Source organism: Macaca nemestrina, chromosome 13, assembly GCF_043159975.1.
Source record: "Macaca nemestrina isolate mMacNem1 chromosome 13, mMacNem.hap1, whole genome shotgun sequence".
Lineage (NCBI taxonomy): Eukaryota > Metazoa > Chordata > Mammalia > Primates > Cercopithecidae > Macaca > Macaca nemestrina.
Genome location: NC_092137.1, coordinates 11,314,983 through 11,328,342, shown reverse-complemented (window position 1 = coordinate 11,328,342; position 13,360 = coordinate 11,314,983). Strand labels below are relative to the sequence as shown.

At 36.0% G+C, this 13,360-nt stretch overlaps 1 protein-coding gene across 1 annotated transcript in view; it reads left to right on the top strand.

Moving 5' to 3' along the window:
* LOC105486481 (Rho associated coiled-coil containing protein kinase 2) overlaps window positions 1-12,068 on the top strand; it is a 163,951-nt gene extending 151,883 nt beyond the window's left edge. Inside the window, exons 32-34 of the mRNA XM_071076234.1 lie at window positions 59-272; window positions 8,087-8,190; window positions 9,414-12,068. Of these exons, the coding sequence (XP_070932335.1) occupies window positions 59-272; window positions 8,087-8,177 (305 nt within the window). The 3' untranslated portion in view covers window positions 8,178-8,190; window positions 9,414-12,068. The remainder of the gene's footprint in view (window positions 1-58; window positions 273-8,086; window positions 8,191-9,413) is intronic.
* Window positions 12,069-13,360: the final 1,292 nt, after the last annotated feature.

The window sequence follows — 13,360 nt, the reverse complement described above, 5'->3', positions numbered from 1 at the left end:
TGGTTATGTTCAGATCATTTTAAGCACATTAATTTTTTTTTCAAATTTTTATTTATAGTGTATTATGATATTTCAACGGCAAAGAATCTATTATTACTAGCAAATTCTACAGAAGAGCAGCAGAAGTGGGTTAGTCGATTGGTGAAAAAGATACCAAAAAAGCCCCCAGCTCCAGACCCTTTTGCACGATCATCTCCTAGAACTTCAATGAAGATACAGCAAAACCAGTCTATTAGACGGCCAAGTCGACAGCTTGCCCCAAACAAACCTAGGTAATAAATTAAAATGTGGTAAGAAAAAAAAAATCTACTAAAATATTTTGTATTTATAGTCAAACTACAAATTTTCCTAGTTAGTTTTCCTTTGCTTGGTATTTTAGTGAACTGTGGAATACCAAGTGTTTGGAACTGTTTTAATGTGCATGTCATATTCATCGATTCAGATGAAAGTAATATAAATTTATTTACTAAATCACACACATACAGTAAATTCAACCAAAAATCTTTAAAGATTTTTGTTGTGTTTATTTGTACAGTAAATCCTCACTTAACATTGTCCGTAGGTTCTTTGAACCTGCGACTTTAAGCAAAACAATGGCAGGTCGTAGAATTAGGTTGTTTCCTTCAAAATTGTTTTGTTATAACCTTGATGAGAAGAAAATGGTTTTGTTATACTTCATTTAGCTTAAAGTCATACTTTCCAAGAACCTATCGATGATGTCAAGTGAGGACTTACTGTATAATGATATAATTTTCAGCTTTTATGAGCACTTAAGTAATTTAATAACTTAAAAGATAGAATTAACATTGTACACAGACCTCACATTGTTAAGTGTACACACTGTGTTTCATATTATAAGCTTTTATTATGTTACATGATTTGGGAGGCAGGTTTAAAATCAGCTTAAGTTTTAAATCTATAAAACAGTATATTGAGTGTGATTTTAACAGCAACATAGACCAGCTTTAAAAATGCAAGTATGAGCTAATGGGTAAAAGTGGCCATTCCTTGGAATTGAGGTAGAGTTAGGAAAATGGAGTAAGGTCAGGGTTGATCATTATGCACCAAAACATTTTGATGGAGCCATTTTCGGATAGCTACGTGAAAGTCCTTTAGATTCGCAATAGCCATTTCTTGACTTACTAACTACTTCAGCATTTATAAACATTGCTATCCATTGAACATGAAATGAACACAGTAATTTGGTTAGCTAAAGGAAAAAGCATATACTTTGATCAGGTATCTAATTTCAGGTATCCTTTTGGTTCCCTGATACAGGACCTTCAGTATATGAATATTGATGTGCATTGGCTATATTGTCGGAAATCTGATTCTGACCACAAACATCTTAGATGAAACTTTCTTGAAACTAATCTCTCAAGGAAATAATTAGAATGACAAAGGCAGAATTGGTGTTTCAGCAGTGAAAATGTTTAATATTTTGTGTGAGGTATGATAAAACTAAACAAAATTAGTGATTATTGACTAAAGCTAAAGAAACTCAGAATTCAGAGATACTGAAGGCCATTTCATGTGCCTTCTGTAAAACATCTGAAAATTAAATTTATATTATTAATATTGTAGAGCTATTAATGCTTAAATGGTATTTTAATACCTTATAGTGTATAGTGATTTCAGTTTCCAGAGTACTTCTCTACATATTCTTTCCTCTCATTTAACTTCTTATGTATTATCTCCTATGCTCTTTAAAATAGTCCTGTGGAATAGAACAGGTATTGTTATACTTAGTTTTGATTAAGACTCCGGAAGGGGTTTGTCTAGATCTAGAATTATAACAACTCCAGATATCCTTTTGATATATTTTTTCCTTTTGTGCTATTTGACACATTAATGATTTCACTACATATGATAACATATATCAAATTAGTTTATGAGGCATGCTCCCAATTATGTAACAGGCTGTTTTTATGTACACTGACTTACAAATACCTTCCTTTCCCAATCCAAATCAGTGTTATGGTCTGTTTGAAAGTACATTTACTTCTGATTTTTGTTACTTTTTTTTTTTTTTAACTTCTGGCCTTGCCCTGTGAATCATTCTTCAATGATTTTTTTTTTTAATACATTTTGTCATAGCAACGGTAAGTAGTAGGAATTTCTTTCTCTCACATCTGCATGTAAATAAAACTAATATGAAAACTGACTGTAAAATGTGTAGTGTACATTTTATGAAAAAATTTAATACATTCTTTGAAATTCTAAACATAAAGATGGTCACATTTATAATATAATTTGGATTTTGTTGTGCATCTGCAACATTATTTCCATTGTTTTTGGCATTTGAGTCTCCATTGTTTCATGTACTCCTAGCATTGTATCTGTATCTCTTACATGAATCAATCAACCTGCATTATTATTATTATTATTATTATTATTATTATTGAGACAGGGTCTCACTCTGTTGCTCAGGCTGGAGTGCAATGGCATAATCATGGCTGACTGCAGCCTTGACCTCCCAGGCCCAAGTGATTATTCTCCCATCTCAGCCTCCTAGAGTGGCTGGGACCACATGCATGCACCATGACACCTGGCTAATTTATTTTTATTTTTATTTTTTGTAGAGATAGGGGTCTCCCTATGTTGCCCAGGCTGGTCTCAAACGCCTGGCCTTAAGCAATCCTCCCACCTCAGCCTCCCAAAGTGCTGGGATTACAGGCATGAGCCACCATGCCTGGCCAGTATTCCATTCTGAATGTCATATTTTAAGAGTCACTTATACAAATTGAAGCGTATATAGATGAGAATAACAGAGGTTGCAGTATGTCATTTGAAAGTATACAAATGTAGCAAGCAAAGGAACTCAGGATATTTTGTTTTCTAACGACATTACTTGAAAATATGAGAGATAAATAGTACTAAACAGCTAAAGACCTTTTCCTTGGAAGATGTATTAGAAGAAGAACCAATCAGAAAGGCAAATCGTGAGTCTCATTGAGTAGCATGGTTCCAGGGAGGAATCAGGCCTCAGGCTGGATGGCTTTTAACATTCTACTGGACTAAAGCCCGTTCAATATACAAATGGGTGGAACTAGTAAAGGGTCATCCAAGAAAACGGAGGCGCAGAATTGCTGGTGTGTCTCGGCAGTGATCTGATATCTAGCTCTTTGTTTGAGTTTGTTTAATATTAGTCTTAGCAGTAGTCAATCTAGCTTTAGTTGAACTAATTTGACATGGTATCCTTCTTAAAACAAAGTTTGGCTTTGTTAGATACATCAAATATAAAGTGAACCCATAAATGTTCACTTAACCATTTTTGGTAACTTTTCCTTAGTGTCTTTGTTTGTGGTCATCTGCCATTACATCTTTTCTTCTTTTTTTTTTTTTTTTTTTTTTTTTGTGAGATGGCGTCTCGATGTGTCACCCAGGCTGGAGTGTAGTGGCGTGATCTCGGTTCACCACAACCCTCCACCTTCCAGGTTCAAGCAATTCTCCTGCCTCAGCCTTCTGAGTAGTTGGGATTACAGGCATGCACCATCACGCCCGGCTAATTTTTGTAATTTTAGTAGAGGTGGGGTTTCCCCATGTTGGCCAGGCTGGTCTTGAACTCCTGACCTCAGGTGATCTGCCCGCCTCGGCCTCCCAAAGTGCTGGGATTACAGGTATGAGCCACCGCACCTGGCCTCATTACCTCATCTGTGGCTGCTTTGACAGTCCTGGTTCTGATTCTGTTTTTTTTTTTTTTTTTTTTTTTTGAGACAAAGTCTTGCTCTGTCACCCAGGGTGGAGTGCAGTGGTGCCATCTTGGCTCACTGCAACCTCCTCCTCCTGGGTTCAAGCAATTCTCCTGTCTCAGCCTCCTGAGTAGCTGGAACTACAGGTGCGTGCCACCGCACCCAGCTAATTTTTTGTATTTTTAGTAGAGACGGGGTTTCACCCTGACCTGGTGATCTGCCTGCCTCGGCCTCCAAAAGTGCTGGGATTACAGGTGTGAGCCATCACGCTCAGCCTCTCCTCTTAACTCTGTTTTCAGCACTTCTTTTTTTTCTATAGTGGTGAAGTAATAGATAAGTGTTAGCTATTATTATACTAGTTTATCCGCAGAACCACCCTGTGAGGTAGCTATTAATATATCTCCATTTAACAGATGAAGAAACTAAGGCACAGAAAGCTTGTGTACCCAAGGTCACCCAGCTAATAAGTGGCAGAGCCATGACTTTAGATCCAGATAATCTTGTTCTGGAACCTTGACTTGGAACTGAAGTAGTCACTGCCTCATTGTGATAAGAGTAGAACTTAATTAATTGACAGTTCATAAAAATAATGTGTACAAATGCTATTCTACAGGAGTGGTTTTTTTTTTTTTTTTTTTTTTTGGTACTTTTGAGTTAAAATTAAAATGCCATACTGGAAAAGTAGGAAATTTGTGAATAAAATGCTAATTTTTGATGAAGACAATTTGGGGAATCCTAATTTGTTTCAATGCAAGATAAAAATATACCAGTCTGGGCCGGGTGTGGTGGCTTACGCGTGTAATCCCAGCACTTTGGGAGGCCAAGGCGGGTGGATCACCTGAGGTCAGGAGTTCCAGACAAGCCTGGCCAAGATGGTGAAACCCCGTCTCTACTAAAAATACAAAAATTAGCTGGGCGTGGTGGCAGACACCTGTAATCCCAGCTACTCGGGAGGCTGAAGCAGAGAATTGCTTGAACCCAAGAGGTGGAGGTTGCAGTAAGCCGAGATTGCGCCACTGCACTCCAGCCTGGGCAACAGAGTGAGACTCCATCTCAAAAAAAAAAAAAAAAAAAAAAAATTAGATACCAGTCTGGCTAGAGGGCATTGCTCTTTAATTATTTTTCTTTTAAAGATTTTTTTTTAAACGCAGTATTTAATGCATGCAGAAAAGTATAAAGCAAAAATGCAGCAAATGCTCATTTATTGAGTTTTAAGAAGTAAAACATGGCAACACAGTTAAAACTTAAGGGAGGAAGTAGCTATTGTGTCATTATTATCTTTGTTCTTCTCCATTTCTAAATGTTAGAAAGTTAACAGTCTACTTGGGAAAATAATGAAGTTATATACAATTTGATGTGTCAAAAATAAATCCATACATGAATATATACCTGATCTTGAATTGGAGAAGAATTTTCCAATAATAAAAGCAAAGAAAACAAAGCCAAAGATCAACTACCCCAAAATTGAAGCCTTGTAAATGTAAAAAACACCATGTCTTTACAAAATATATGAGAAAGATGAGCTACTATCTTCACATATGAAAAGTTCTTATAAATCATTGAGAAAAAAGATTGCCTCATCCCCATACAGAATTAGTGAGGTGTATGCAGGCATTTTTATGGAAACAGCTGTTACATGTTAAAAAAAAAAAAAAAGGGGATCAGCCTGATTACGGTAGTCCCCCTTTATCTCAAGGGATATGTATTCCAAGACCCCCAGTGGATGCCTGGAATCAGGAATAGTGCTGTGCCGTACACATACCATTTTTTAAAATCTGATAATGAAGACCCTTAATAAGTGACTAATAGGCATGGATATGCTGGACAAAGGGATGACTCACATCCCAGGCAGGACAGAGTGGGATGGCACAAGATTTCATCACGCTGTTCAGAATGTTGGGCAGTTTAAAACTTCTAAATTGTTTTGAGGTTTTCTATTTAATGTTTTCAGACTGTGGTTCACCACTGGTAACTTGAAACCATGGACAGTGAAAACAAGGATATGGGGGGACTACTGTATTAAGAAATTAACATTAAATTAAAACTATAACATAAAACCATTTTTCACCTACCAAACTGGCAAGGGTTAAGAAACGAAATGGGTACTTTTGTGGACTGTTGGTAGAATTCCAAATTAAATGCACTCTTTCCAAAGCATCTTTGACAATTAAGTTTCACAGGCCTGAACTATATCCCTGTTGATTAGTTAATGGTGGAGACAGTCAAGCAACAGGCAATTACAGTACTATGTAAAATGCTGTTTATGATAGAGGCATGAACAGAGCGCTGGGGGAAACGAGGGAAGCATGGAGAATTCTTCCTGAGGACATTAAGAAAGATCTAAAACAATGGAGGATGGATAATTTTACAAGCAAACAAATAAGGGAAAATCAGTTCCAGGCAAAATGTCATGTGCAGAGGTACAAAGTTGTCAGAATTACTTATGTATTTGTAATTTTGTGTTGGGTTGGGGTTGGGAGAAGGCAAGGGCAAGGTGTGGTAAAAGATGATGTGACACTGGAGAGAAACTCTGAACCCAGCTAAAAAGCTCCATGTACACTGCTCTCAGGAGTTTTGATTTATAAGTAGAAGTCTTTCAATAAGGGATTGGTATTCAGGCTTAATGAGATCCTGAACTGAGTACTTGACAATGAAAACGGAGAAAATAAACCTGGATTCGGAAAGATTTCTTCAGTTGAAATAACTAGAATTAGATGACTGATTCGAAGGGATGAGGGGAGAGGGTGTAAGGGAAGTCTCATCATGCACTGCACTCGTATCTAGCGATTAGACTTTTAAATTTGAGATTATGACACTGGCACACACTTCAAAGGTTTTGAAAGGATATGCAATGCAGCTTTCTCCTAACCTATGCTAAAGCTGAGGTGTGGATGCCCTGGAAGGCCTGCTGATCACAATCTCCCAAGCAGTAGAGCTGAAACCCTAGCTATAAGCTACGTTATATGTAAGTCTAGAAAAATGAGTGTGTGCCAGGTTGTGATATGCATTAAGTAATTATATATGTTTGTGTGTTTTCTCAAATGTTGTCCTATGTTTAGCACATTTTAAAAGAGTAATTTGAGTCGCTGTATTTATTTTAAATTAGAGTAATCATCCATTAACCTATTCTGTCAGTGTTTCTCAGAGTTAACCAGCTGTATCAGAAATCACCTCAGGTTTCTTATTTGAAAATGCAAATATTTGGGCCCTTTTCAGTCATATCTAAATCTCTTGGAATGAGGCCTTATAAAGAGCAGTAGGTAAATCATGTACACTAAAGTTTCTTGCTTTAGAAGTGTGTAAATAAGAACCACTGACAATAGTGATTATAGGTGAGACTTTGGGGACCAGATGAGTTCCTTGGCACGAATTGATTCATGAACACCACAGTTTTAAAAATGAAAAAGTTACTCCTATTTATTTTTATATTTATTTATTTATTTATTGAGACCAAGTCTCGCTCTTGTCCCCCAGGCTGGAGTGCAATGGCAGGATCTTGGCTTACTGCAACCTCTGCCTCCCGGATTCAAGTGACTCTCCTGCCTTAGCCTCTTGAGTAGCTGGGATTACAGGCACCTGCCACCACGCCCAGCTAATTTTTGTATTTTTAGTAGAGACAGGGTTTCACCATGTTGGCCAGGCTGGTCTTGAACTCCTCACCTCAGGTGATCTGCCCGCCTCGGCCTCCCTGTGCTGGGATTACGGGCATGAGCCGCTGCGTCTGGCCCAGTTACTCCTATTTTTAAAAACAAAGATGATAGGAATATTACAGTTAGGTTATTGAATTAGAAAAGACCACATATATCCTAACTCTAAGTTCAATTTAGCCAAGATGAGTTGATAATGCTACTTATATACTTGTGGCTTTTCCCTTGTCCCTAGTTTTTCATATGCACGACAAAGCTCTTGGTGACATATTGAGCAGGCAGGGTCCTACTGAAATTCAGAAAGCTGCTTTCTTATTCTATTACTCCCCTTTTACCCCATGGTTTTTGGTGCTATAATGGAAAAACCGAGCTGACAATCTAACCACGTTGGTGAAGGGAACATTGACAAATGTGTTTTCATAATTCTCAAATCAAACTGGGCATCAGATGGTTACATGTTTATCTGGGGTATGGGAGTGAGGAGGGAAAAGCAGATTGTTTGTTATTATCCCAAATATGATCGCTGTCTTCAGATACCTGGAAGGTGTACTTGGCCAACGTGATTATATGCATTTATATATAAAGGGCAAGGCTTCCTTGTGTGCGTGCATCTTAATTTTAATCTTGTTGTTATCCATGAATGGAAAATTAAAATGCTTACCACACATTCAAAGTATGATTTCTAAGTCATTAAGTTACAGTTTCTAAAGAGTGTTAGAGTATAAATTTACAAACCTCCTATTGCAGATTGCTTGATTTGGCATTTAAAGACTGGGATTGGTCATTTGATGATGTTGATGGTGGTGGTGATGATGATGACGATGTTTTTGATTTCTGAAGAAATAAATGGGGTAAATCAAAAAATGAAAAATCAGTTATTTTAGTACTTCAACGTAGCGCATGTGGTTTGCACTTGGGCTTTCATTATTTTTTATTTTTGAAACTTGTTTTTAATAGTATATAGTTAAAAGTAGTTTTCAAAAAGTTGCTAACTGAAATTTACATGTTAAGTGTAAAAGTGAAATGCTATGTTCAGATTCTTCATTGGCTATAAATTTTTAATACAATTAGAATTTATCTTAGGAATGAGATATAGCAATCACAAAAGGAGTTAATTCTGATACGTTCTGTTCATTCCAAAGAAGCCATATTCAGAAGAGAAGTAAAATTTACAACGTTTTCAAGTTCATACAGCTATATTAGTTTGTGAACATAGCATGGGATTCCTTTCTCCCTCCATCTCTCTCCTCTTATTTCCAACTTGCAAGAATTGAAAGCATAAAATCTTTATAAGTCTAATAAGTGCTGTAAAATAGCTGTTTCTGATTTGGCGTTTTTGTGTGTGGTGCTGTGAAATGTTTGCTTTGTGAGAATTTAATGTTACCCTTGCTGAAGAATGTCAGTGATACGCTGTGAGAATTGTGCTTTTAGAAAATGTAAAATAATTTGGTTAATAGTGGCTCAAGGAGATTTGAATGAAAGTTGAGCCTCAACTTAAACCTTTTACATAGAAAGATTTAAAAGAAATAATGTCTGTTTTAGTCTATGTTGCAAAACATAAATCAGGTAGTATTGGTATCTATTTATAATCAGGTTTCATAGAGTAGCTTGTATATATTTACTACAACAATGTATTTGGCCCTATCTTATAGATTTAAAAAAAAATGTGTGGCTTAGGGTTGAACAGCCAAGTAGAACCTGATCAATAGGCCCATTTCCCTGTCAGCTACATGAGGCAGCTGGCAGTTCAACCCCAAATCAAACTTTATCTTCTGAGTTACTCTGTGGCATATTGTTTAACCCTAATAGCTTGTTAACCATATTAAAACTTGTGTGTAATGTGTGTAGCTAAAATTCCAAGATCCCAAGTTGTTTTGGGAAAGAATATAATTGCATGTACCTGCAGGAAAAGTAATACAGTAAGTATGTTTATGCATGATTTTAGTGTTAAAAAACATAGTAGTTGGAAGACTGTATAGTTTAATAATGTGAATGGAATGCTTTTTCTAGGAATTTAATAATCTCTTAAATTATTTCACTGTATCAACTAACTTTATTTTTTCTTTCTTTTCAGCTAACTGCCTTCTGTGAAAGCAGTCATTATTCAAGGTGATCGTATTCTTCCAGTGAGAACAAGACTGAAATATGATGGCCCAAAATTTATTAAAAAGCTATATTTTCCTGAGAGACTGATACATACACTCATACATATATGTGTTCCCCTTTTCCCTGTAATATAAATTACAAATCTGGGCTCCTTTGAAGCAACAGGTTGAACCAACAGTGATTGGTTGATAGACTAAGGATATATGCAACTCTTCCAGACTTTTCCATAAAGCGCTCTCGGCAGTCACTCACACTACAGTGCACACAAGGATTGAGAAGAGTTAAAGTCTAAAGAAAACGTCTTTTCTAGCTTCAACAGAGAGGTTTCACCAGCACATTTACCAGAAGAATCTGGGAATGGATTCCACTACAGTGATATTGACTGCATCTTTAAGAAGTGACCATTATACTGTGTATATATATATAAACACACAACATATATATATATATATAGAGTACTCTAATACTGCAAGGTTTTTTAAACTTCCCACTTTATTTTTTTATACACATTAATCAGATATCATTACTTACTGCAGTTGCAACTATGCACTTGTATAAAGCCATAATGTTGGAGTTTATATCACTCATTCCTGTGTACCTGATGGAAGTTGCATGTTCATGTTTAAGCAGTTACTGTAACAAGAAGTTTAAAGTTAATTATATCAGTTTCCTAATGCTTCATGATAGGCAACTTTACCCATTTTGAATGCCTTAATTTAATTTTTTTTCAAAGTCTCAGCCCTTTCTGTATTAAAAAACAAAAAAAGTGTTTACCAGCTCTTAGGATGTAAACTAGCTTTGTGGAAGAGAAATCGTGCACTATTTTTACACATAAATAGTTATATCAATGTCAGCCTATTTTGATTAACAAATGTTTTTAAAGTATTATTGGTTATAGAAACAATTATGGATGGTGTTGGAACTAATATATCCTTGATGTCTATTATTCATTCAACCCTTTTTACAGACCTCAGTATTAGTCTGTGACTACAAAATATTTTCTTTGCTTTAAATTTGCTGGCTACCCTAGATATGTTTTTATTCCTGGTAAAGACATTTGTGATTACATCTTCACACTTAAGATTCAAAAATTTTCCCAAATATAAAGAAAACTAAGACAGACTATAGATACATTTTAAATATTTAAATATGATCCTCAGACATACAGCTGTGTGTGGCAATATTTTAGTACTGGGTTAAGAAAACTGGTAACTGGGAAGAAGTGGCCTCAAAGGCACTTAATTTGATTTTTATTTTTTAAATGCTGTCAAAGTTACAGTTTATGCAGGACCATTCGTGTTATATTCTCATGATCCCAGATAAGTGTATGTTTTATACTGCAACAGTATGCAGCAATAGTAAGCATCAAGTTTTTGTTTTTTGTTTTTTGTTTTTTTAAATTATGAAGCCTTTTAACAGTCTCTCTTTATATAAATACACACAGAGTTTGGTATGGTATTTAAATACATCATCTGGCCGGGCGCGGTGGCTCACGCCTGTAATCCTAGCACTTTGGGAGGCTGAGATGGGCGGATCACCTGAGGTCAGGAGTTCAAGACCAGCCTGGCCAACATGGTGAAACTGTGTCTCTACCAATATACAAAAACTAGCTGGGCATGATGACAGTTGCTTGTAATCCCAGCTACACGGGAGGCTGAGACAGGAGAATCGCTTGAACCCAGGAGACGGTGGTTGCAGAGAGCCAAGACCGCACCACTGCACTCCGGCCTGGGCAGCTGAGCGAGACTCCGTCTCAAAAAAAAAAAAAAAAGTCATCTAATATTTCAATGAAGGAAGTAGACATTTTTCACTGATTCCCTCTGACATCAGTTAGAGATGTTTAAAGAGTTAGATCCCCACAATAGATAGTATTGTGGAAACTGAAGAGTAGCCACTGGCCTACTGATAGACTGAAACTGATTTTGTTATTCTTACGTTCTCCAGTCTGCACTCTGCTGTGCTGTCTGTGCTCAGACTAGATGTGCATGCCGTTTCCCTTGCAGGTGTGTTCTGCAGCTCTGGTTTTGGGGGACAGCTCTTTTTTAAGTAAGATTAAAAAATAAAAAATATATAAAATTTATATAGAATAAATATTTCCATTCATTAGAGTTGTTAAAAGGAGACTGAATTAATATTTTATATAAAGATTTTGTTACATTATGGGAGGTTCTATCCTATTCTGAATTGGAGAGTATATATATATATATATATATATTTTTAATAAACTTTATTAAGGTGAAATAATTTCAAGTTTACACGAGTAACAAATATTTGAGTAAAAAAGGCAAAAGTTTAAATTTGGAATGCTGTATATATTAGAGAATATGAGGAATCATGGTGTGACCAACTGTATAAGGAAGATTCATATGAAGGTCTTAGGGGAAAAATAATTCTGAAGGGTGAAAAAAAAAATCTCTCCCATGGAGATTCTTCACATTATGTGGTTTGACATAAGGGTTTATAAGGTTGTTTGTCCAACTAATGAAAATGCGCTTAATAAAAAATTCTGGCCTTGGGTGAGAATTCGCTTTTTACCGCATTGCCGCTTTCACGTACATACATGAGTGCATGCATCTATAAACGTGTTTTCTTTCCAACACTTATTAAATATGAAACAACCTGATTTTGTGCTCGTTTCTCTTTTTTCTTGAGGCCCTAAAGCTTCCAAGATAAATATTTATAAGACTAAAAGTTGCTTGTTCCTTCACACCTGATTTCTCCTAGAGCTATAAATACCTTCTATGGGGAACTAAGAAATCATGAATACTGGGATTTTCTTATTGGATTTTTTACTTTTGTTTTGTGGGGATAACGAGACAGAAGTGAAAGGAAAACTGGTGCCGATATTGCTGTTTAAATTAATGTATAGTGAATGTTTTTAAAGTATTTTAAAAAACCATGTTCTCTAGAAACATATTTTAAAAATCTATATGAAAGTTTTAAAATGTTCTAGCTAACTAATTGATAAGCATACCAGTAAAGCCAAAATAAAGGTTAGTGCTTTTAAAACTAACCTGTGTTAGAGTTACATGAATCCGGCTCTAAAGTATGTATTTTGCATCCATTTATCTATAGATCCTAAACAGAAATACTCTAGGTTGCTACACCACAGTTTTAAGAAGTTATGCTGCGGCTGTTACTCTCTTCTAGGATTCTGGTGGTAGAGAAACTCGGACACTGTATTAACCTTATTGAAACATGCTTTAAATCGTGTCTAAAATCTGATTGGAGCAAGTCACTGCCGAGCTTCTCAGTCTGCATTGACACTGCTACTGACTCACCTCTCCTTCCCTGGAATAAGGCTTCAGCTTCCCTATGTTGTGAAGACACCATTTGTAAGCACTTTGAACATAAGCACTGTGTGACAGCGCTGGATATCATGCTTGGGGGGGCCTCTTCCTGACTCCCATCCCCGTAATAATGAGTTTTGTTTGAAATTGTAGTAAGTAATGAACTGCATGGTTTAGAAAATCATAAATATTTGATCAGCTGTCCCCTCTGAACAAAAATTGCACCCCTTTTTTAAAGTTTTGTTGCATCTTTGTAGTAATGTAATTGTATTTCATGCCTGCTTTTTATAAAAAAAAAATAAAATGGAGACATAAGCATTTTCATACTTCTCCTGTGAAATAGTCCTAGAATACAGCAACTTTCTAAAGTTTACCCAAAACATTTGCTCTCTCTATAAGATGGGTATAAACAGTGGGATGAGGATAGTAAGTCAGTCTTATAACTAAGGCTGTAGACTTGTGATTCTTCTGCCCTATGATTTAATTCATGGAGGAATACCAAATCTCAACCAGGAGCCTATCTCTGATTTGATTTGGGTGTTTTAAGATGCACACAAATATAACAAACTCATTTGAATTGGTGAGGATAAGGAAAAGAGGCAGGATGTCTGTTTTGTCAGGAAAT